The 26362-nt window shown below is 39.5% G+C and overlaps 1 protein-coding gene across 6 annotated transcripts in view; it reads left to right on the forward strand.

Moving 5' to 3' along the window:
- The first annotated feature begins 1299 nt into the window (after positions 1 to 1299).
- FMNL1 (formin like 1) overlaps positions 1300 to 26362 on the forward strand; it is a 93846-nt gene continuing 68783 nt past the window's right edge. For 4 of the 6 annotated variants that reach the window (XM_034415979.3, XM_034415982.3, XM_034415983.3 and 1 more), the window contains exon 1: positions 2190 to 2441. In XM_034415979.3, the coding sequence (XP_034271870.1) occupies positions 2286 to 2441 (156 nt within the window). In that variant the 5' untranslated portion in view covers positions 2190 to 2285. Of the gene's footprint in view, positions 2442 to 26362 lie in introns of all 6 variants that reach the window. The other 2 variants (XM_034415981.3, XM_034415986.3) reach the window with 1 other exon arrangement.

Consider the following 26362-nt stretch of genomic DNA (forward strand, 5'->3'; position numbering starts at 1 on the left):
GAGCTTTTCAAAGATATTTGCTTGACCACTCTGAGAGCAAAAGGCTAAATTAGAAGAGTTTTCTAATTTAATAGTAGTTGCTCAGATTTCAAGAAGCAAAACCAGAATCACAAATAGCATAAATCTTGCCAAGTTTGCTTCTCAATAGTCTCTTCATTTTTGCTTGCCTTCCTTGGGCTGTTGTGATTTTGTTACTGCATCTTGATAATTCATAAACTAAATCTGCTTTGGCAGAATTTTGTGGTGGAAAATATAAATATTGTAATAAAAATCGAGAAGACTAACTCGGTCTTTGCCTCTTTTAGTGCCCTCCGCTTTTTTCCTGATAGGAATCTAAGCAGGGCTAATCAATAGGCGCGCTAATCAGGGCTTACTTATATCAGAAGGCTACTGGAATCTTTTAACACCCAATTGTTTTTGGTAAAAATGTGAAGGAAGAGATCAGTTGGCTCCCATTAAAAGTTTGCTGAAGAGAGCCATTTTAACCATCTGCCGCTAGAGGGAGAATTTTGGGGTCTACTTTGGTAGAACGCGCCTCTACCATGGCTGCTTCGAGGGAGACCCGAAGATGCTGATGTCCTTTAATGCAAATTGGTTTAGCGACGTGGGTTTATAGAAATAATGCATTTTGTTCCTCTAGCGTTGCCCTTTTCTGCCTCCATAGCTGGGAGATTAGCTGTATTAGCTTGAGGGCCCGGTGAGGCGAGGTTATCCAGCAATTTTGCGAGATGTGTCTTGAAAGGATGATGGCGCGGCCGCAAGGTACATGCACTCAGCGACGCACCGTCAAAATGACGTCTATTTCCTCCCTTCCTTCAAAAGGTGGCAAAGATTTGAGGAACCTAAAGCCCTTCCATTCCTTGGCACGTGATTCCTCCCGTCCTCCTCTCCCTTTTCCAATGTTATATGTACACATGCACCTACATCCTAAAATGGATATAGCTGAACATGCTATATATCCTACCTCGGACACCCAATGCCCATTCCCTCTTCGCTTGACCCAGTTAGGGCTCTACTATTGTCTTCCCACTCTCTGAGATAGCCTTCCTCCGCTGTGCGCCCACCACCACCACTTTTGCTAACTGAGGATAATAGGAGTTGTAGTCCAGCACATCTGGAAAGCGCCGACTTGGATAAAGAGCCTGGCCTTTCAAACGTGCAGCCCTGGCAAAAATTCTGAAGCTCGCCCTATTTTGGAAAGGAATTAAGAATAAGCTAATAACACTCCCCGAACGGGAATCCGTGGGCTTTGAGACCCAGGGAGCTCTCCTCCCGTCTCTTGCCTCGGTTGCTATTGCTGCCCAAGACCCTCATTCCACTAGCAGGTGACTCTGCTATTTCGTCCCCCTCCTTTTTTCTCCCGGCGTCTCCTTCTCCCTTCCAGACCAAGGCTCCTGCCTGGGGGAATGGGCAAGCTGCGTCGTCCCTCTCGGCTCTCTTCCCCTCCTTTCCTCATCTACCCATCCCAGTCTTTGCAAAATCCGCGCGCTCCCTCTGCGGCTGCTTTCTGCCTTTCAGCCCAACCGAGACCTTCCGTGCCAATGGACGAAGCCACCGGAGGAGAGGTTTAACGTTTTTGCCTGCGACCTCTACAGAAGAGGACCTGCAGCTCAGCGGTGTAGAAAAGTTGCCGCTATCTTATTTTCGGCGCTCGAATATTCCAAGCCGAAACACCTGCATTGTGACTTCCTGTGATCTCGCTTTCGATCCTTCCTCTTTTGGGGGTGGAGGCGAGGGGGAAGTTAAACTGAAGCAGCTCGTCACTTCTCGCCTTCTCAAGAGCGACCACGCGTTGTCTCTCTCCGCCGCTTGCAGCGGATCAGAGGATGCACCTCCTTTTTCTGAAAAAAAGTTGCTTTGCTACCTTCGCGTGGAAATTGAACCCATCGTTTTGAACGTAGAAAAGCGCGAGGCACCACCTGCCTGGTGTTGGCCCCAAAGGAGCGGAGCTCAGCGGTCACCTCGTTGGGCGACGTTCCCTCTAGTCCGCCGCGGCCGTTATTTCTCCTGTTTCCGGTAACTCCAAACGCCAGAGCAAAGTCATGGACAACAGTCACGGCTCCTTCTTGCCTTAGAAGATTTTTTAAGCACGTGCAGGGAGTTTCTGAAACACCCCTATCTTTTTCCCGCCTGTTTTTTTTTTTTCTTTTCTTTTATGGGTGTGATTTTTCCTATAGGAGACTCTTCCTCCCCTTGAACCATTTTCTGCTTCGGGGGAAAATCGGGGGAATTTTCAACTCGCAGCCTTTTTCCAGATTTTATTTTGTAACCTTAAAAATCTGAGAATGGGTAATGCAGCCAGCAGCATGGAAATGTCTCCAGCGAAGGAGATTAAAACCCAACCGACTGCTTCTTCGCCTTTACCCCCCAAACAGCCTGCAACCCCCAAACTACCTATGCCTAATGCTGAGGAATTGGAAGAACGATTCGGACATGTTCTGGTAAGCCTCTCGGAAGCCTTCCTCAACCTTTACCTTCTACCGCGGCAAAAGCCAATTTTTAACTTCACCTTCCTTTCCCCTTCATCGTTCTAGCTACTTTGTGTTAGATTGGATGGTGGTGGGGTCTTTAACATCGAACGGATATCAAGGGTGAGGTAACCTAACAAGGGAAAGAGGTATTATGTGCAGAACAGGGAGGTTGTGAATGTAGACCATGACTGGTAATGTAATAATGTTTGAGACTTCTGTTGGTGGGTTGTATGTTACCATTAACACTTCTTATGCAGTTCTTGTGCTGAAAATCTGTAACAGGAATAAAATAGTCGAATGAACAGTATTCACAGAACCAAATTCTAAGTTAGAGGGAGGATGTGACTATGGAGGGAGGAGAGAGAAATGAGAACGGCTCCGGGTTCATTTATCTGGAGAGGTGTGTGCTCTTACATTGCCTCCATGGAGGTTAAATCTTGCTTAATATTTCCAGAAATATGTGTCTGTTGTAGACTAGAGAACAGTTTCATGAAAAGATAGTTCTCCCCTTTTTTCTTGTTTTCTTATTTGATGTTAGTAACAATAGTCAATTCCTCACTGTCCTTTTGTAACCTTGAGTGCCTAAATGAAGTTGAACTAACATCACCCATTGCCATCACCATCCAGCCCGGGGAATAATATCTGCCCGCCACCACCTCCCACCCCCCAAAAGGGCTTAGCCTATCCAAATTCTACATTCATCTCTGATGCCACTATCACAGGACTACACTGCTATGTTCCTTAAAGCTGCCTTCTTGGTTCCTCTGGATGTCTTGAGACTTCATGGTCTCTGTCTTCCTCTGCCTTCATCATTGTGGCTGAGATTTCAAGGGAATTGTAATCCTGACACAATGGAGAAAACTGGATTGAAAAAGCCTGGCCATATTTGAAGGGTTTTTTTTTTCTCCTGGATTTGGTATTTTCAGGTTCATGTTGGATTTTGTCTCTAAGGAGACAGCATTCTGAGCACTTAAGTTTAGATGTGACAAGACAAATCCCTGGCAAACCACTTTAAAGACATAGAAAATAAACTCCTTTGAGAACCATGACTGAACTTTGTACTCCATAGCTTCAGGTTTTGTTTTGTTTTGTTTTTTAAAAAAACCAAATACTAATATACTCTTATCCTATTAGTTTGCTTCAAAGCTTTATAAATCACTAATCACGTGCCTGCCACCAAAAAGAAGTTTGGCTTATTTTAAGTATCCTGAAATGAATGCTCAGCTCTCAAGAATGGAAGATGGTGGCAGAACGATGTATGATCTACAGTTCTCTATTTGAAGCTGGACTTGTGCCTCCGAATAGTTCCTACTCTTTTGTGCGTGGCATTTTGTGTAAATACATAGTTGTGGATATTACTTTTTTTTAGGACCTGCTAGAAATGGTACTTGCTTTATTATAATCAATAATTTAAATACTTACTGTGCCAGTTTGCTTGAACATTATTTTGAATAACAAAGATACCGTTGGAGAGAAGATGATGCCTATATTGAAAAAAGGATTAAGTTGAAAAGCAGGAGATATGGGTATTGTCAGCAAAGAGTGGAGAGTTGATTGAGCATTTCTTCACTTGTAGATGTTTAGAAATGTGTGCTCATAAATTGCTAAAAGCAGATTATTCTCCTTTATTTTAATAATTCTTGTAGAACCATAAAAAAAGTCAAATGTTCATTTTCATATTCATAATTGCAGGTAGTCCTTGGCTTACAACAGTTCATTTAGTGACTGTTCGAAGTTACTGAAAAAAATGACTTATCATTTTTCACACTTATGACCGTTGCAGCATCCCCATGGTCATGTGATTTACATTTGGATGCTTGAGAACCAACTCACATTTATGATGGTTGTAGTGCCCGTGAGTCATGTGGCTCCCTTTTGCGACCTTCTGACAAGCAAAGTCAATGGCGAAACCAGGTTCACTTAACCATGTTATTAATTTAAGAACTGCAGTGATTCACTTAACAAATGTGGCAAAAGTCATAAAGTGGGGCAAAACTGACTTAATATATTTCTCACTTAACAACAAAAATTCATCCTAAATTGAGGACTACCTATACTGGCAAAAACTTGTGAAACCAAAAGTAAGAGTGTAAAATGGAGAAGGCATCACTAGTTCTGGGTTTGTGTATAATAGCATAAGTTTAGACTACAACAATTAGGAATGCACTTTTCCACCTGTTTTCTATACATAGTCAGGATTTGTACGACTCTCCTGACTTCTTTCAAAAGCTATTATCCAGGTTCTGAGAATGATTCAACTTTTGATTGAAATTGCTGCATAGCTTGACCTACCATGTTCATGTTCCTGGAATATGTTCCTTTAAAAAATGGACATTGCTTAGCAAGGAAGCTTTGAAATTTGCAGTTCAGTGACCCTCAATTTCCAGACAAATAGGCAGAGAGGGGTTTATGCAGAGAAAAGGATTGGTTGTAAATTATCCTTTCCTGAATGTAAAAAACTGATTGACAAAAGGTTGAAGGAGAAAAGAAAAACAAAAGTTTTTTCTGCAAAATTGATTGTTGAGTCAGTCAGCAAGTTAGCACAATTTGTGTAATTCTGACAATTGCTCAGAAACTATCAGGTGTAACGGATAGCGAAATTAAACTTTTGACCTAAGTTTGGGCCACTTTTTTCAAAGTGTGATAATTGAGGCAATCAGCAGTCACAAGCCAAATCTGTTGTTACATTGCTTCAGTGCTCCCCCTCAATCTCCCTCACCTCCCCATTACAGCATTTTACACACAGAATAAAAAGTTTTCAGTTTCCCTCCCCCCCCCCTTTTTTTTTTTTGACATGAATGCCACATCACTGCCACTTACAGCATATAAGAAAAACAGATTGGGACTATAGCTCTGTGGAGATGCCCTTATATATGGTCCAACAATTCACATTTTTTAGATGCCATGAAATAAAAGCAAAGCACTTTGCCCTCTATACAATTCAGAAGCATTTTTTCCTAGGCAAAAGTCTGTGTGAAAGTATGGAGTATCTTAATTTGCTATCCTGCTTGCAATAGAGCAACCTGCAAATATGTTAAGATTACAGCTTCCAGAATTTTCAGCCAATATGCTAATATGATTTCTGGAATTTACAGTCCAATACTTCTGCAAAGCAAAAGGATAGAAATGCTAAATTAGAAAACAGTAATTAAAATACAGGGGAACCCAATAATGGATGTACTCTTTCCAGATACAGATCTACTCAAGCCTTGATAATAAAACATCCTGGTTAATAATAATTCTTTTCACATTCATTGCCAATCCATGGGGAGAGAGGGATTGTTTTGCTATTGAACTTGTCAGCAATTTGCTTTTGAGATAGCAGTATCTCAATTTCTCAGAACAAAATAGCCATTGGGAAAACTAGTAGTTGACTTGACTGTAATGTAGAGGGTACTTTTGTAAGTGTTGAAATTCATATTAAAATCTGTTACCACTGAAAAAGAATGCATGGCACTACATTTTGTTTAAAAGCCTGGAATTCAGAAAACAATAGTTAAACATGGGCTTTATAGCGTACTTCCACCAATAAAATAAATCTCCACCGATAAGATACAATGGAAGAACAACAGGTGTGACATCTGAATAGCCCTAAATAATTGAGTGGTAACTACAGCACTGGGATAATAAGATAAACCTGAGTACAAACCTTGATTCTGATTATGTCAGGATAATGCAAAAAACATAGGAAACCAAGTTATGGAAAAACTTTAGGGAATCTGGATAGGTTTGGAACAAAGAGGATTGCATTTTTATACTATCTGAATGGATGATGTATGCAAACCAAACTGTAAGTGTAATACAGAGAACACTGGATCAGGCCATGGCTCATTTCCCAAAGTGGCCAATTAGGTAGGAATCACCCAAGAATGAAAGCAAGCACCTTTTCTCCTAGAAGTTGTTATTATTCAGAGATTCCCTGCTTATGTCCTTAGAAAAACCATATATGTAGCTGTTCCCAAAATTTTAACACTGGCTAAAAGCTCTGGGCTTCAAATCTGATGCCCATGCCTCTTCTTTCTTCTATGGAGAGTTAACAGTGATTGGAGGGACATGTAGAGGGGCTTGAGAACAATTGCTCGGGACTCCTCAATCCTAGCATATCACCCTCAATTAATGTATAGCCTTGGTACTTGTGAATCTGTCTAGTTTGCTGCTAAGAATATCCAAGCTGGTAGCCATTATTATATATCAATTAAATGAATTCCAACTCAAATTATGTGCTCTGTGGTGAAATGCTAGTTTTGTTTGACCTGCCATTCAAGTTCATTAAATGTTACAATTCTAGTATTATGAGAAATGAGGGGAAAGTTTCATTTTCTTTACTCCATGTGTAATTTTTATGTACATTTATCATCCTTCCTGCTATTTATCCTCAAGGATCCATCATTTTCCAACTGGGGCCACAGGATGCCTCCAGAAGCTAAGTAAACAGGATATTTTCCTCTAGTTTCTGTCCAGGACCAGGAATCAAAAGGGCTGAATATAGAATTCCTTTGACTCCCATAGAATGGTTGTGCATGACTCTTAATAGTAACTCATTTCATAAGAAACTCTCTAGACCAACTCGACAGAATTTTTGGAGACGTTTTGGGGATAATTTATATAAGCACATTTTTCTTTTTTAAGAAAAAAAACACACTTAATAAACAATATTATTTAGTAAATTAAGTGCAATAGATGGGTTACTTTTTGTTCCAGGAATATATATACACTTGAAAAAGTTTGGGTATTATATACAAATGAAAATTGATCGTTTGCTCCACCCTTAGACTACTTCACTCATTCCACTGGTCTACAAAGATCTGTGTCATGGCTGTCATTCAAAATCAAGGGATCCTGTGCAGGTTTATGTGCACTATTAGTATTAAAGGAGAAAAGTTTTTTTAAAAAACATTAATACATTTCTGTGACACTTCTTTTTATTTCCATTGCTGCAGGGATTTCTTCAATTAGCCAGATCACACAGGATAGATGAGAACAGAATTGTCTTGAGATAAATTAATACCTCAGGTTTGGGAGAATTGAAGTACCCCCATTTCTCCTTGCTATATTTTCCTTATCTTATTTTACAAAATTGCAATTAGGGCTATAAAGTGCTTTGGGTCTGATTCCAGAAAGATACTTTGGAGTGTGCAGAAGTGTGTATTTGTAACATTGGTCTCAAATTCATAAAAGTAGCTGCAACTTTTCTCAAGATTTAACAAACTTTAACAGATTAACAGAGTTGGAAGGGACCTTATAAGTCATCTAGTCCAACCCCCTGCTCAAGCAGGAGACCCTACACCATTTCTGACAAATGGCAGTCCAATCTTTTCTTGAAAGTCTCAAGTGATGAAGCTTCCACAACTTCCGAAGGCAACTTCTGTTCCATTGGTTGATTGTTCTCACTGTTACAAAGTTCCTCCTCATTTCTAGGTTGAATCTCTCCTTGGTCAGTTTCCATCCATTATTCCTTGTTGGGCCTTCAGGTGCTTTGGAAAATAGCTTGACCCCCCACTCGTCTCTGTGGCAGCCCGTCAAGTACTGGAACACTGCTATCATGTCTCCCCTGGTCCTTCTCTTCACTGGACTAGCCATGCCCAGTTCCTGTAATCATTTTTCATGTTTTCGTCTCCAGTCCCCTAGTCATCCTGGTTGCTCTCCTCTGCACTTTTTCTAGAGTCTCAACCAGGGGTAGGTTCTTTACTACCAGTTCGCAACGGGGCAGTGCATGCGCAGAAGCTTCCTGATGATTTTGGGGGTCGGGGGCGGAGCCTCCCAACAGTTTTACTACCGGTTCTATAGAAACTGGATGCAGTATTCTAGGTGTAGTCTTACTAGGGCTTTATAGAGTGGTATTAGTACCTCACTTGATCTTGATTGTATCCCTCTTTTGATGCAATTTAGGAGTGCATTGGCTTTTTTGGCTGCCGTTGCACACTGCTGACTCATATTTACCTGGTTGTCCACTAAGACTCCAAGATCCCTCTCACAGTCACTGCTATTAAGCCTCGTTTCACCCAGTTTATATGTGTACTTTACGTTTTTCTTACCTAAGTGTAGGACTACTTTTCTCTACATTGAATTTCATTTTGTTAGATAGGGATCAGTGTTCAAGTCTGTCAAGATCCATCTGGATCTTGAGCCTATCTTCTAGGGCAGTGGTAGTGAATCTTTTACTCACCGAGTGCTGAACCGGTACGTGCTTCGTGTGCTTCGTGTCCTTCTTGCGCGCATGTGCTATCCATGCTAATGTGCAGCTCCACCCCCGTGTGCTGCACACACAACCCCATCATCTGCGCATGTGCATGACTGGTGTGCATGCTCCTCTGTGCGCTGCGCACACAATCACACCATTTGTGCATGCGGGCGGCTTTTGCGGGTCTCCCCCGTGAGCTGCGAGCACAACCGCACCATCTACACATGCACGGCTTTCGCGTGGCTTCCCCCTGCACTGCATGTGCAATTTCACCATCAGCACATGTACATGGTTTCCATGTATGCAATGCATGCGTGTGAACGCCGTATCTCAGTATAAATGCTGTACTCTTGCATGCATGCGCAAATACACACGCATCCGCAGGAGAGCTCCAAAGACCATCTGGATCCCCTGAATTGCACGCATGTGCACTGGAGGCCCGAACACCAGCTGAGGCACACGCGCATGCACAGCTGTAGGTGAGTTGGGCTACAGTTCGCGTGCCCAGAAAGATGGCTCTTCATGCCACCTCAGGCACCCGTGCCAAAGGTTCGCTATCACAGTTCTAGGGTGTTACTATTCCTGCCAGCTTAGTATCATCTGCAAATTTGGTAAGTTCCCCTTCTATTCCCTCATCTAAGTCATTTATGAAGATATTGAATAGTACTTGGCCTAAGATACCAGACTGCCTTCTAAAGTTGCCATACCATCATTGCCAGACAAGTGCTACTTTAGGTAGTCCTTGACTTACGGCCACAGTTGAGCCCAACATTGATGTTGCTAAGTGAAACAGTTGTTAAGTGAGTTTTTCTCCATTTTATGACCTTTCTGGCTACAGTTGTTAATCACTGCAGTTGTTAAGTTAGCAATATGATTAAGTGAATCTGGTTTCCCCATTGACCTTGCTTATCAGAGGGTCACAAAAGGTAATCACATGACCTTGGGAACTGTAACCATCATAAATCTGAGTCAGTTTTCAAGCATCTGAATTTTGATCACATGACCATGGGGATGAAGCAACAGTCGTAAGTGTGAAAAATGGTCATAAGTCGTTTTTTTCAGTGCCGTTTGTAACTTTGAACGGTCACTAAATGAACTGTTGTAAATTGAGGATTGCACTCACACATGCAATGAAATATCATTTTGAAATTGAATTTAAAGAACTGCCCAGCATTAATAACATATAATTAATAATCAAGAGTTTTATTTTCTTCGTCGCCTCTTTCCTTCCTCTTTGTGTTTGCACCAAGGGAAGATTTATGGAGATAATAAGACTCTTGAACCTGTTTCCTAGGATGCTCCATTAACAGTGTACCTTTTCCTCTGAAGCCCAAATAATAGATCCTCCTGTTGTAATCTGCTGGATAATAATATGACCTAACAGGATTGTTACAAGATTTCAGCTTCATAATGCAAGTAACGTGCTCTGTGCACTTGGAAACACTTTGCAAATATATTTATGTAAGAAATGCAAATACTTGTTTGCAAGAAAAAGAACTCATTCAAAATCTAAGGGCGAACATTTCGGGCATTCGTCAGACACAATTAGGAAAGGTTGCTTAACATTAGGCAGTAGTTTATTTTGAAGTGTGTGCTTCATAATAATTTATTTATTTTATCTGGTTTATATGCTGCTCCAATCAATATTTTTAAGTGGCTTACCTACCTAAATATATAATAAGACATTATGGTTTGTTCCCTTACAAACATTACAGCTTCCTAGAATATAAATATAATATATTCCAGACACTCTGCCTACCACTGACAGTCTACTGAAGTCCAGCATGAATCCTATCAGATTACATCAACTTCAATCTGGCTTGCATTGAATAGGAACACAAAAGTTTTTATTGGTGTTTAATACTCTTTACAATGTCACAACCAGCTTACCTGGAAGTCAAACACTGTTACTGGCATATCTAGGTAAATGAACAAAGGCTCGCCTGGATTAATAGCATAGAAAGATAATATGTGGAAGATGCTGATTTGAGGCCTTTACTTTTCCTTTCTGGTTGCTGGAATTCCCTTGTGTACAGGCGTCATCTTAATTAGTTGACGGAAATCTCCAATTGCTGCCTAGAGTGCTTAGAACAACCTTTCTCATCTTCAGAACATGACCTCCATCCTCTCTAGTGGGGTGTTCTAACCTATATAGAAAGTGTTAGTTGGAAAAGCTGGCGCAGATCTCTGGGTAAATTGCTGCTGCAAACAAAAACAATTACTGGCGCAAAGATGGGAACCCTTGCACCTCATGTGGCTTTGAAACCATTTTATATAACTTCTGTAGTACTCAAAAGTTTGCACTGTTAACATTTGTGGAAAAATTACCCAAACATTGGAAGCAGGATTTCCTGTTGCTCCCCATGGAAAATGAACTAAATAAAAATCTGCTAAGTTTAGTTTGTTTAAATCAGAAAAAAAAAAAACACACCTTAAACTTGGAACACCATCAACTGATTATTTTCAAAAAATTATTCTGACTGCTTAATTGCATAACATGTTTGGTGTAGTGGTTGAAGCACTAGAAACTGGGAGGTCCTGTGTTCTAGTCCTGCCTTGGGCACCAAGCCAGCTGGGTGACCATTGGCTAATCACTGTCTCAACCCTAGGAAGGAGGCAATGGCAAACCACTTCTAACAAAACTTTGCTAAAAATTGCAGGGTCTGTCAGACATCACTGAATGGAAGAAAAAAAAGGAATACTACAGGAATGACAATACTATTATTGTTACTATTACATCTATTATTAATAATAATAAATATAATGGGCCCTGTATCCATCCTTATGCTATAGCTGTATACCTGCTAATGCTGTAGAGCTATTTAAGATAAAGTATGACTACCAGTTCTTCAGCTACTATCATTTTTTTCTTCAGCCACATTGTTACTTGAGAGGAAGATTTGTCTTGTTGCTACAGGACAAATAATTTATTAGAAATTTGGATTTTTAATTATAATAGAAATAATACTAATATTAATAACAATATCTCTTGTTGAAGTCATCCTAGTTTCTGAAAAGCCGTGGAAAATAATTTTCAATAGCTGTAAAATGTTATTTTTGTTGAAAAACTAACATTTTAAAATGTAAGGTGAAATACCTTCAGTTTGGTGCAAGAAAAAAAAGTACAGTTATGTGATAGTCTCTAGGAAGCCTCTGTATCTATGTGTAACTACTAGTTATAAGGGAAGGTCAAGAATCTAGGGGCTATCAGAATTTTATTATTTATTTAATCAATTTATATGGCCACTTATTTCACAAATTGTGACTCTGGGTGACTTTATGTATATAGTATTAAAGCAAAAAAACAACTTACAAAACCAAAAACATGGCACAGGCAAGGCAAACCAAGTTCATAATCCACCATTACAAAATGGGTTAATGCCCAAGATGCCCATCAGGTGGACCTTTGCCCCAACAGGCCATTAAAATACATCTTTGAGACCAAGTAATCCTTTTCGTTTTGGACAAGCACTGGTCAGGAATTGGCCTTTGCATAGGAAAGCTGCAAAAGAACTCCGGCTTTCTGGAATATTCTCTTTTGCCAGGTGCTCACAAAGAAACATCCCATCTGTGGCTGCAGCTTCTCATCAAAATCCCTGCGGATTTCCCTATTATTTACTTTCTCAACTGCAAGTGAAATTTTCCCACCTTTTATTTCTCATGATTGAACTGAAATATGAGTTTATCAAGGGCGAAACCAACACTGCCTGGTCTATACAGTGGTAGCTTTTGCCTGCCTGCCTGCCTGCCTATCCTTGAAATTGTTTTGATTTTCCTGAGGTAAAATTATCACATAGCTGTCTTGTCCTCCCTTCTCTCAATAATCTGTCTCTGAAAAGAGGAGGAAAACTGCAGATGGGAAAGAAGCCTGCTAGCCACTGATTCTTAAAAGTGGAGACACTCAAACCTATCTTATCCAGGTAAAGAAGTTTTGAAGTTATAAATCTCTCACCAAGCTTTTATCAGTGCAATCCTACATATTTTTACGCAAAAGTAACTGTTCAATGGGGTTTGTTCCTCCATAAACATTAGCAATGAAATCCATTATTTATTTAAATAAATAATTTAAAGGCTGCATCTTTAATTGAAAGTTTTACCTGCTGCCATTCAGCAGAGTTTCCAGGCCATTCCATAAAAAGCAAGGTAGAATTTATAAATAAAATATATTAAGTTGAAGGAAAAATACACACAGTATGATGTCCTCAGAATTCTCAATAGGATCCTAGCTGGGAATTCTAAGAGTTGCATTTCCAATACATTAGGGGGATGCCAAACTGGGGAAGATGCAACCCACTGAAAATTCTAGGGGAGAAAAGAATCTTCCCTGTGCCAAAAGATACTGATTGATTATGTTCCATCATGTTGGTGCCTTAGCAACCACATAGATGGATTTTCTGCATGCCGGTCTATTCCTAACTCAGTCTTTCAGATCTTCCAACCTCCAATTGCCACTGTCTCTGAGAACATCCATTTTGCTGCTGGTTGTCCTCTCCTCTTTCTTTCTTCTACTTATAGAAGGAATGATAAGATCACATTATAGACTTCTCTAAAGACTTTGGCCTTTACATAATGTGTCCCAAATAGAACAATCTGAGCCTGGTCATTTGTGAGAAAGATAGCAATGGTATTAATAGGTAGGTCTCTCTCGAGGGAATTTGAGATGGGTTTTCTCTTTCTCTACTGTTTTACTTTGAGTGGTGGAAGCTGCCTGGAGGAAAAATCATTCCTCACCTGTCTTTATTGACAAATCAGTTGGTATGGGAGTACAGTCAGTCCTCAACAAACAACCACAATTGAGCCCAAAATGTATGTTGCTAAGTGAGGCATTTGTTAAGTGAGTTTTATCCCATTTTATGACCTTTCTCGCCACAGTTGTTAAGTGAATCATTGCAGTTATTAAATTAGTAACATGTTGTAAAGTGAATCTGGCTTCCCCATTGACTTTGTCAGAAAGTCGCAAAAGCTGATCACATAACCCCAGGACACTGTAACCATCATAAATATGAACCAGTTGCCAAGCATCCATATTTTGATCATGTGACCATAGGGATGTTGCAATGGTCGTAAGTGTGAAAAATGGTTATAAGTCACTTTGTTCAGTGCCATTGAGACTCTAGAAAAAGTACAGAGGAGAACAACCAGAATGATTAGGGGACTGGAGACTAAAACACATGAAGAATGATTACATGAACTGGGCATGGCTAGTCAGTGAAGGACCAGGGGAGACATGATAGCAGTGTTCCAGTACTTGAGGGGCTGCCACAGAGAGGAGGGGAGTCAAGCTATTTTCCAAAGCACCTGAAGGCCAGACAAGGAATAATGGATGGAAACTGACCAAGGAGAAATTCAACCTAGAAATGAAGGAGGAACTTTCTGATAGTGAGAACAATCAACCAATGGAACAGCTTGCCTTCGGAAGTTGTGGGAGCTTCATCATTTGAGACTTTCAAGAAAAGATTGGACTGCCATTTGTCAGAAATGGTGTAGGGCCGTGATGGTGAATTTACGGCATGCGTGCCACAGGTGCCCACAGAGCTATATCTGTGGGCACGTGAGCATTGCCCTAGCTCAGCTCCAACACCCATGTGCGTGCCAGCCAGCTGATTTTCGGGCCTCCCAGGCCCACCCGAAGTCAGGAAATGGCCTGTTTCCAGCCTCCAGAGGGCCTCCGTGGGGTTGGAAAGGCCATTTTCACCCTCCCAAGACTCCTAGAAAGCCTCTGGAGCCTGGAAAGGGTGAAAAATGGGCCTTCTGGTCCCACTGGAAGTCGGGAAACAGGCTGGTTCCAGCCTCCGGAGGACCTCCGGGGTGGCGGGGAGGCAGTTTTTGCCCTCCCCAAACTCCTAGAAAGGCTCTGGAGCCTGGGGAGGGCGAACAACGGGCCTACCAAGCCCACCATACCATCGCATGCCAAAAGTGGGCGGGGGGGTAACGCACGCACAGTCACGTGCGCATGCGTGGGGGGATGAGTCTCATTGAATTATGGGTTTGGGCATGCGCGCGTGTGACCCCCCCGCTCCTCCCACTTTTGCAACGGCACAAAGGTTAGCCATCACTGGTGTAGGGTCTCCTGCTTCAGTGGGCGGTTGGACTAGATGACCTATAAGGTACCTTCCAACTCTATTAATCTGTTAAACTTTGAACAATCACAAAACAAACTCTTGTAAGTCGAGGACTACCTATAGATGGTTTTTCAATGTCTGTATCCTAAGCCATGTAGAATTTTGAGGGGACTTTGAACTAGTTTGGGGAATATATGTTTAATATATTCTTTTATATTTTATAAGAATATATTCTTAATATATTCTTTAAATATATTCTTTTTTAACAGCTAAGGAACTGTAGTTTATATTAAATTTTCTAAACAAAGTCATCTCCAGATTGTTCACATTATGGTAGTCAAGCTTAACATTACTGCAATATTGTTGTCCACACATTAACTAGCCCAACTGGCAAATCAAGCTGCTACAGTTTGTTACAGACACTATTGGAATCTCCAGGGACAAGGTTGGATCCAGAATAATTTCAGTATGAAAAACTGACTCTTTAGAGAGAGAGATGAGGAATTGTTTACCATTGAGATTTTGATGAAATTTTATCATTCTCCAGAGTGACTATTCTAATTGGGATTGTTGGGAACTATACATATAGTACATAAGAGATGGAGGTCCTCCATCCTTTAGAGGGCCATGTTGCCATTATAATCTGGAGCAGGTTGATTGCTCATTCCCAGTTATTCAGCAAGAGGTGAAAGAGATGGAAACCTGCTCTTTCTCTTGCCAGGTGACTCGGATGTCAGTGTGCTACAAGTTCAGGTACCTGATGAACAGACTTGTGCAACTGAGCTGAATCCTACAAATTTGGGAAAAATAAAAAGAGCCAGACTGCCCAGTGATGAAGAGATTCGTATTCATCTTCTCTTTGAGCCAGTTTAGTAACTGATTAAATTTAAATGTATTTGCATATTACTAAAAATGGAAGACCACTGCCTCTTTGTGATAATGAAGGAAGTGTGAAAGAATGCACAGTTTTAAGAGATGAGTATTACTATCCATTATTAAGGGAAAGGTATTTTATATTTTGTATTATATTATCACAGCAATGAAAAACAGTGTAGCTTAAAAAATGAAGTATGCCTTTAATCCATATTTTCTGATTTAAAGTTGGTGCTTTAATCATTTCAAGCTTTAGAAATAAAGCAGCCCTCAAAACAAGAAGTTCATTAAACTAGGTCAAATCTGAAAAGGTCCCTGCAGATTATATTTTTTTTAAAAAAGCCTAATACTAAAACACTCAAAATTAGCTGTGAAATAGACATGTGCACAGTCACAATAAACTGCTTTCTTGGGTTTCAAACCTGCACTGAGATGGCAAAGGCATTATTTTTGTAATGATTAAATGATTGCATGTCGTAAAGGAACAGGGCAAACAAAAGGACTGCTTCTAAACATACAGCTTCAAGTAGACAGGCAGGCAGGCAGGCAGGAATGAAAAGAAAGAGGGGAAAGAAAAGGAAAAGAAAGGATAAAGTTATTCTGGGATTTCTTTTCAGTGGTAAAGAAAAGATACAGAAAGTGATGGAAAATATGGGTGGGCCAAAAGTGTTTTCTCCCCATCCCCATATTTTGAAGCAGAAAGATGCTACAGAGTGAAGCCTTTAAGGCAATAAGAGCCCAAGCTATGGGGGTGCTAATGTGCACATCTGGAATTTTAAGAACAGGTCATGGGTGCTCCCATACTATGTCCAGCCACAAGACATTCATGTAAACAGGTAGTCCTTGATTTACAACCATTCACTTAGTGACTGTTCAAAGTTACAACAGCTTTAAAAGTGACTTATGGTCATTTTTTAGACAACCGTTCCAGCATCCCCATAATCACATGATCAAAATTCAGACGTTTGGCAACTGGCATGTATTTATAAAGTGTCCCAGGGTCATGGGATCACCTTTTACAATCATCTGACAAGCAAAGTCAATGGGGGAAGCCAGCTGGGTTACTACTTAACAACTGCAGTGAATCACTTAGCAACTGTGGTAGAAAATGTCATACAATGGAGCAAAACTCACTAAACAACTGTCTCACTTACCAATGGAAATTTTGGGCTCAGTTGTGGTCATAGATCGAGGACTGCTTGTACCAGGAAGCAAGCAAAATACTTGGCTGGAGTCACACTCTCATTTCTGAACTGCATCAGGGGTGTGTTCAGGGAGGGCTCAGAAGCATTGTTATGCATATAGGATATTCTTAAAGCTGATGCACTGAAGCATATTCTGAAAATTAATCATTTTCTAATTATAAGAATCTTAATTTATTATAATTAATCATCCCTTTGATGGCTTAAGTCCTATGGCCTCTGTCAGATCCTATGAAAAGGCAAGATATTGGGAACAACATAAGTAAAGAATGACAGGAGGCATAACATAATTTCTTCCCTTACTGAAATTAGAGCCAACATGAGTTGAGGTCAAGAAGCTGTTTAGTCTGGGTCTCTAGCGGGAAGACAGGTCCTGAAGAAGAGAAATAGGGAGGACATGAATAACAGTGAAGTGAAAGAACAATACAGCTTAAAGTAACAAGGCAACAGTGTAGTTAGGGACATCTAATAAATTTTCAAACTTCAGTTGCTTATGTTAACCCACATATTCTTCATGAACAGGAAGTGGATTTGTGCAAGACATTTCCGTCTTTTGAGAGCTCAGCTCTTGCAAAAGCATATGGACGGTTTGTCAATAACTTTAAGGAAATGTGGTGAAGAGTAAAACGGTTAAGATGAAACTGATCACTGCCAAAGACAAATGTAGTATGCCAGCAGCTGTCCAAAAATTTTAAAAGAACCATGGAGAAATTTTATTTCTGTGGTTTTTATAATCTAATTTTGTAGTTCAAATCAGCATGTACCATATATAAAAATAGAAGCTTTTTTCCCTTTTTGGTTGAGATGTTGGTCTACTCTTTATGCAACAACAGTAGCCTATGGGCAAAGATGCAACTTGGATGTAATGACATTGGTTAGAAATGTGAATGGATTTCTTCAATAGAACTGTGCGTGACTTGAACTGGGGATAAGGTAGTTGCCAAGTATAATCTCTACAATGCCAGAGTTCCCATGCTCAATCCTTGCCGTATCTGGAACAGAAATTTGGAGAGCTAGGATAGGGGGGAAAAATCATGAACGAGTTGAAGAGATTCTGGCAATCAAAGCAGCTAATACAGAACTGGATAATCCAATGGTCTGACCTGACATAAAGAATTTCAACTATGCAGGCTAATTTGCAATGCTATTTACTAGGAATGTTTGTATGTTATACATCTATCCACATATAACAGCAGATGATTACTGCATCAATATGTTCAGTACAGAAATTTTCTAGTGATATATGTAGGTATAAGCTGTGCTTTAAGCAATCGACATCTTATGTGCTAGATTTGGTTTCCAGGCTTTTAAAAACAAGTCTGTTAACCATATCCAATCTTTTTCATGAAGAGAGAATTATAAAGTTGGAGCTTTCTGGTTGGTTGGTTGGTTGGTTGGTTGGTTGGTTGGTAGCAATCAATATGGTGTTAACATCCACATAAATAGACCCTTTTCAGAATGATCTGTCTGGAATCTAGTTTTTCAGGTTTTCAAATGGTATAATCACTGCCACAATTGGGTTAATCAACCTTGTGGCTTTACCTCTTTTTCTATTTCCTTCTGCCTTTTCTAGATTATGACTTCCTAAAGGAGTTGGGTCTTTGCATAATATTTCTAAAATGAGATAATTTGAGGTTAATCATTTATACTTGAGTGAGAACTGGATTGATTTGTTCTATAATCCCATTTGTTTGCTTTCTTGGCTACCCATGGTATTCTCAGGAATCTTCTCCAACGCTAAAATTCAAAAAGCAAAAACAAAAAACAAAAAAAAACACCCTCTTCCTGATTTGCTTCTTTACAGTCTAACTTACACTTCCATAGACTGTCACAGAAAAACCACTTCCTGCAACATTCTAATCCTCATACATACAGATGCCAATATGGCATCTGAATATCTGTTCCACGCCCTCCTTTGCTCCTCTACCAAATGCTAGGCTGCAGTGTGTTTCTTGATTGCTGGTTTCTTTATTGTTAAAAGTCAACCTTAAAAAACAGAAGTTATCCATCATGTCAATATCTTTATTGTCAATTCTGGTTGCCATGTCTGTTTGGTTTTATTTATAGTTAATCACAGTGCTGCTTTTTCATTATGCTCCTTGAATTTTGTGATTGGAGAATATATATCACTTGTATTTTCAGCTAATGGAGCAGGTGGTTTCCTTAATAGTTCTAAAAGCCAAGACATGAAGCGGGAAAAAAAAAAGGCTACTATTCTGCTCATTTGATTTTAAGAATCTCTTTCCCATTACCTCTCTTTTATATTTTTGCTAAATGAAAGAAGGCACAGCAGAATAAATTTTCTGATTTCCTTTTCACAGTAAGGGATAGTATTTTTTTAAAACAATATTCCATGATGAGAAGTGATTGTTGCTCTGTGGGGGGTGGGGGGAAATCAGAATCTAGTCATGTATTTATTTTAAAAAAAGAAACAAAATGAAAGGACAAAGGCAAGAATTTGTAATATTTCTAGCTATTGGATTTTTTAGTGGTTTAGTGGTTTTCTGACTGTTGAAACATAAAAATAATCCTGCCAATGCATGCAGATAAAGTCCACCATTATTATATACACATTGCAGGAGGCTGAAAACTATTGTGCTGACATAGCAAGATTGTCCAGAGTTTCTTGTACCTGTACCTGAGGAAGGAAATGAGACTTGTGAATGGGAACCCTTCAATATAATTTAGTACTGCTGACTGTTCTCCAGGAATTTTTGTTTTGAGAGATTCAGGGGAATGCCCTGGAGATATATTCGAAGTTAATTTAATTAGTATTACTATTTGTAGTATTATATTATTGTAGTACTGAATGTAAAGCAGAGTAACCAATATCAGTTTCTTGTTTCTTATGGTTTGGGCATGCTTTTTTTCTCTTGGTGAAAATATTGCAGTTGAGATAGTATGCCACATAGGTGAGCAATAATGAGAATTTTTTGTGTATTTCAGAAGTAAATATTACCCTGGTACATTGGAAACCAAAACCTTGAAAAGGACAACAAGTTGGGTTCCACTATATAAGTAAAAAAAAGTGGGAACAATAGTGATCTGAGTTATATCTCATTGCCCATCTCTCAAAAACTGGCAGACCAATAGTAAGAAAAATGAAGACAAAAGAATTATAAGTAACGATCATTAAAACAATTATTCTTTGCTCACTGGCAAAGTGGCTGAAAAGTCTGAACTCCATTGAGAAGACCTGTCTCATTTTGCTGATTTTGTGGCAAGATAAAAACGAAGGCTGTTTCCTCAACTATCCTAAAGCCCAGATAGACTTCTATGGGACAATGTACTCCTCAGATAAGATAAGCAGCAGAATGAGTCCTTAAACGTGCTAGAAACAAGTGAGTAATTATTGGATTTGTTTAAATTGAGTCACACGTCTCATATTCAGATCATTCACATTATTCTGGATCAGCAAAGTTTGCACACTAAGTGGCTCCATGTAGAAAATGCCATAAAATGTCCAGATAGGAATGCATCAAAAACAAACATCACCATGGGCTCATGTGAAATCTTTAAGAAGCGATGCAATCAGAGAATAGACCTATGGATCTGGTAGATAGCTCTAACAACTAAGTACCTGTGTAGTAAGTCTATCAAGAAACATATGACCTTATACCAGATATCTCTTGTTTCCAGGCAGAATGACCTTTTACAGCAGCCAGGGGTGCTTTATAGCTCATAAAACACCTGTTCCATGGCTGTTCTAAATTTGAAAGGTTGTAAAATGATTGGTTGTTAAGCAAAATCTACCAGTACATTGTCAATTTTTTGGTCCCAACAGTTTTTGCCTGCAGATATGCCAATGTACCATTGCTGGTCCCTTGACCTGCAATCTTCTTGCAGCAACTAACTTTGAAGAAGTGCCATTATCTGTTGCCACCTTCTCAATCCTGGCTTTATATGCATTTGTTCTTAAGAATTGGTTTTTTGAAGCCAGAATTTAGCAGCAGCAGCAGCTCCTCCTCCTCCTCCTCCTTTAATTATTGCACAGTTAGCCAGATGTTTAGATTATTGGGTTTGGCATTTTTGTCTACCTAGTGCTGTGATGGTGAACCTATGGCACACGTGCCACAGGTGGCAGGTGGAGCTATATTGGTGGCCACGTGAGTGTTGCCCTAGCTCAGCTCCAGCAAGCATGCATGTGCCAGCCAGCTGATTTTCAGGCCTTCCAGGCCCACCGGAAGTCAGGAAATAGGTTGTTTCCGGCCTCCGGGGGCATGGGAAAGGCCATTTTCGTCTTCCCCAGGCTCCAAGAAAGCCTCTGGAGCCTGGGGAGGGCAAAAAATGGGCCTACCGGGCCCACTGTGCCATCATATGCCAAAAGCGGGAGGAGTATGGAGAGGTTGAGTGCGCATGTGCAGGGGGTGGGGTGCATTGAATTATGGGTGTGGGCATGCACGCACACGACCACCACCACCCTGCTTTTGGCATGTGACAGCAAAAAGATTAGCCATCACTGACCTAGTGAGTCCTTACCAAGGATAGGCAAATCTGGATGTTTGATGGTATGACAGATATCATCACAGGATGGAAGCTGTTCCAAATAAAGCTGCCTTCTGCAATTGACTGATGCTGAATTTGTCAATGCCAATGGTATTCAAGTGGTGCTCCAGTTGTTTTGGGATTGCATCCAAGTGGTGCTCCAGTTGTTTTGGGATTGTACCCAAGGCGCCTATTACTGCTGCTGCTGCTGCTGCTGTTATTATTATTATTGATTTAATCTTCAATTCGATTCATAGTCTGTGACTGGTAGAAATTTAACAGTTCAAGTTCTAACCAAGGACCTAAGAGCTGTTAATCTGAGTATATAGGCAGTTCCAAGTAAGGTCTAATAAGTTCAAAATGTCCATGCATCTAGGCAACCCTTTGGGTATTGCTCCAAGGGCTCCTATTTCTATTGATACAACCATTGTTGTTGTTGTTTAAGATCTTCAATTTGATTCATAGTCTGGAACTGGTAAAAATTTAACAGTTCAAGTCTTAACCAAGGACCTAAGAGCTGTTAAAGTAACATCTGAGTATATAGGCAGTTCCAAGTAAAGTAGTTTTTTGCAAAGTCATTATTATTATTATTATTATTATTATTATTATTATTATTATCTACTTTATTCATTAAACATGAAACTCAGTAAACTGAACATTCAAAAAAGCATCACAAATACCATTGACTGGTGTTAATGGTTGATACGGGTTGCTGCCAGCATCCTAGGTATCAACCAAGTACATTATTATTTCTTTTATTCATTAAACATAAAACTCAAGTCAACTGAACATTTAAAGAAGTGTCATAAACACCATTGACTGATACTAATGGTTGATATGAGTTGCTGCCAGCGTCCTAGGTATCAACCAAGTATATTCTTCAAATATATGATGATCCAGTAGCACATTTTTTTGCAGTTCCGCTGATGTTATTGCAGGAAGCTGCAATTTCTTGATGTGTTTTGTAAAATTCTTGGACATGGTACCAAGTGCCCTGATGGCGTTGTTGTTGTTGTTGTCAGTTAAACCTGTTTGCAATTTGTATACTGAGTTCCATATGGATAAAAACATTCCTAGGAAACCGGTTTATTAACAATAATTTGTCTTATTTGTGAAGTGGAAATAATAAGCCCAGAGGCAAATGTACCTCTTAATTTTACAAATTGGGGGCCGGAGGCTAGGAAGCCACATTTTTCTTTCAAAACAGTACCCACTTCCTGTTGATGTCTTCTCACAGTGCCCAAGTGCTACATACAGTATATGCACACACCCAAAACTGTACTTTCATTTCAGTGTAGTGCAGAAAGGAAGTGCCTCTTATAGAAGGCCTCAAGATCCAGCAACTTTTTTTGTATGAAGTTCCCAGCAGGGCTGTCCTGCTCAACAGGTAGTTTTTTGGTCTATCAAATCCATCAACTGTAATCTGAGTACAAAAGGCAGAAACTGAGAAGTAAGGAATTGAGTGCCTCAACTGCAGACAATGTATTTCACCTGGGCCTTTGGTGAAGGAGAGTGAGATCCCTCACTTCCTTGTACTTACTTACTCTTTTATCTTTACTTTTTATTGATTGTGCCAAAACCCTCCAAAAGGGTTTGGAGTGAGAGGGCCTTTAAAAAAAAAGTGATGAAGAACCTCTGTTTGCTACTATGCTTTAGCATTTGTATCTTCTTTTCAGCTATAATGAATAGATGTATGTTTTATTTATTTTATTTTATTTTATTGCAGTTTATATGCCGCCCTTCTCCCAAAGGACTCAGGGCGGCTTACAAGATAAAAATTCAACAATATGAATTAAATATAAATTAAAATCCAATTAAAATTAATTAAAATTATTACAATGTAAAAAACCCCCTCAACGGGTCAGTCCATTTGATGAAAAAGCCACATCTTCAGTTTGAGGCAGAAGGAGAGGAGGTCGGGGGCTGTCCTAAGCCTGGTGGGCAAACCATTCCAGAGGGTTGGCGCTCCCACAGAGAACGCTCTCCCCCTGGGGGCTGCCAGCCGACATTGTCTGACTGACGGCACCCTGAGGAGGCCCGCTCTGTGAGAGCGCACAGGGCGATGGGAGGATGGCAGAAGATGGTCCTGCAAGTACCCCGGGCCTAAGCCATGTAGGGCTTTATAGGTGACCACCAGCACCTTGAAATGAACCCGGAGGACCATCGGCAGCCAGTGCAGCTCGCGCAGGAGAGGTGTTACATGGGAGTAACAAGAGGCTCCCGTAACAACCCACGCGGCCGCATTCTAGAAGCCTCCGGGTGCATCCCAAGGGCAGCCCGATGTAGAGGGCATTACAGTAATCTAACCGAGAAGTAACAAAGGCATGAGTGACCGTGGCGAGGGCATCCCGGTCTAGGAAAGGGCGCAACTGGCACACCAGGCATACCTGTGCGAAAGCCCCCCTGGTTAATATGAAAAGAGATGAAAACATTTCTGTGAAATAATACAGGAAAAAGAAAAATCTAACTATATTAGCAAGGGAATCTACTCTCTTAGTCCTACCAGCATACAACAATGCGGAACCCCTGACAGGGTTAAATGAATACAAAGAAGTGCAGAAGTCTTCCAGAAGTGCAGGATTGAGAATAGACCAACATTCATTCTACTTCTCTTGCATTGTTCAGATCACATCTCTAATATCAACTTGTAATAATTTTCTTAAATCTTGTTTTAGCATATAAACTTAAAAAACATTACAAGGAGCAGGATTTCTATAACATTTCTCCTCTTCCGAGCATATTGCTATCTCAGTGCTTAACAATATGTGCTTTCTTGCTCTGCTTCCCCTCTTCCAGTTTTCCACAGCTGTTATTTCCTTTTTATCTTGCATATCATTGTTTTGTACTAAGCCAGGAATAATAAAACTAACATATCCCTTAAGAACACTGAGAACTGAAAACCAATGCAATCCCATAAGAAATGGCTATAGAAAAATAATTTCTGATTCTTCAAGGTCTGGAGATTGCTGAACCTTGCATGGTAATGAACTCATAGGACACTTTCTACCCTGCTTCTGCCAATTGGACAAGTCTTAGTACTGAACAGTAAACAGGAGCTTCCATTACAGATCTTAGAACAGAATAGGCTGACTTGGATTGAGTACAAGTAATTTGGTCCCATATCATTCAAGGCATCAGAGATTAATAGACATTTTAGAGTTCACTCAGAAATTGCACTGAGAATCAGTGAGAATGGAAATTATCTAAAGCCAATTGTAAATCTTCCTCCACAGTGCTAGATTTCTTTATTTGCAGCAACTCTATCTTACATAGATTATATTACAATTTCTTTGTCCTCATCAGTTACAAGAGACTGTTCCAAACATCAACATATGAGTTTCATATCTCCCTGAGTTTGAGAAATAAAAACAAGAGATAATGCTGAAGATTGTCTAAACTCTGCAATTTCCTGGACCATAGGTCAAAGATTTAGGGTAAAATCAAATCTTTCTGCCTTTGGGCATATAACCATTTGCTGCAGTTATCATAAAGTTCCATAGTTTTTTTCCCCAGCGGCTTTACATCAAATCTCAAAAGCCAATAGTTTCAGTTGTATATGACTTTTTAAAATCTTCTGTTTATTATATGCAATTGAGCCTAAAATTTTCTGGCATTTTACATGTCTACCAAGCATGATAAAATGTCCCTTCTTGTTGGTTATATTTCCAGCATATGTTTGAAGAATCTTTATACATTCCAGTTAAGTTTTTTCAGTGATGTGTCAATGATGTTTCATTTTATAAAAATTCTCTTTTAAGACTATAACATAGCATAAATTTCAGACCTTTCACCACATATTCTCCTATTGATCCATAGGTACACTATGACATTTTAAAGCCCATTTTATCCTACATTCTTTCATGTGTTCTTTTGTTTCGTATTTCAATAAAAGTGTATACATTTAATAATAATATAATCATCACTTGTACCCAGTTCCATTTCGAATTCAGTCTTACGTTATTCAAAACCATGCACTGTTTTAAGCACTTTAAATCTTTCTAACAATTACACATACATGTCTATGGAGATTCTCAGTCATCTAGATCACGGCTGTCCCAAAGGTTCTTTTATTTCTCTTTTTTTTAAAGGTAAGCGGACTTTCTTTTTCCTTGAAAATGTTTCACTTCTTGGATGAGAAGCAAAATGTCTTCAAGGAAAACAAAGTCCAGTTGTCTTTAAAAAAACAAAAAACATCTTTGGGACAATTGTACATACAGATACCATTGACATATACTTCTACCACTAGTTCTTCTCTGGTTTTTTTATTCTACATTCTTCCTGACAAAATTCTAATATATCAGAGTAAATCAACCATTTGTGTTTAGTAATAATTTCTGTAAAATACTTTCTGTGCTGAGAGTCACAAAGGTATTTTCAGGCATAGCCTAGATTGATATCTGTTATGGCATATCAAACAAAACAATTTTTAAATCTACATTAACCCCAGCTTTATTATACCATAGATATTTGTATCACCCAAATCTCAAATCATGCCCTTCTAACTCCGAAAGCTTCCTGTTTCTTAGCAACATCCATTGTTTCATCCAGACCAAACAGTAGGCTGCAAAATATAATTTCCCAATCGGGTAAGCCCAATTCTCCTTTTTCCTCTGCCTCTTGCAATATCTTTTATTTAAATTATGTTTTCCTTCTGCTATACAATGCAATGCAATATAAATTTAGTTATGTTTTTTTTGGGCACTATTTAAATTGTACATCAGATGTCAAAACTGGTATTGTCTAAAATTAAAAAAAACATTTTAAGCAAGACATTCATGGATGGTGGTTTCATCCATTTTATATATTAAGATGGATGAAACCACCATCCATGAATGTCTTGCTTAAAATGTTTTTTTTAATTTTAGACAATACCAGTTTTGACATCTGATGTACAATTTAAATATTATTTGTTTATTACAATCCAAATCTTAACATAATTATTTTGAAACAATATACAGATCATATTTATCATATTTGTTACGATCTGATGAGCGGCCGCCCAGCAACGGGAGGCTTCCTGATCGGCTGAGCTGATAGCTCGGCCGGCGGGAGGTGTGAATGTTTTAAAGTGTTTTATTGGCCGTGCGA

This window comes from Pantherophis guttatus, chromosome 4 (genome assembly GCF_059756535.1).
Source record: "Pantherophis guttatus breed Tessera chromosome 4, ASM5975653v1, whole genome shotgun sequence".
NCBI classification, from domain to species: domain Eukaryota; kingdom Metazoa; phylum Chordata; class Lepidosauria; order Squamata; family Colubridae; genus Pantherophis; species Pantherophis guttatus.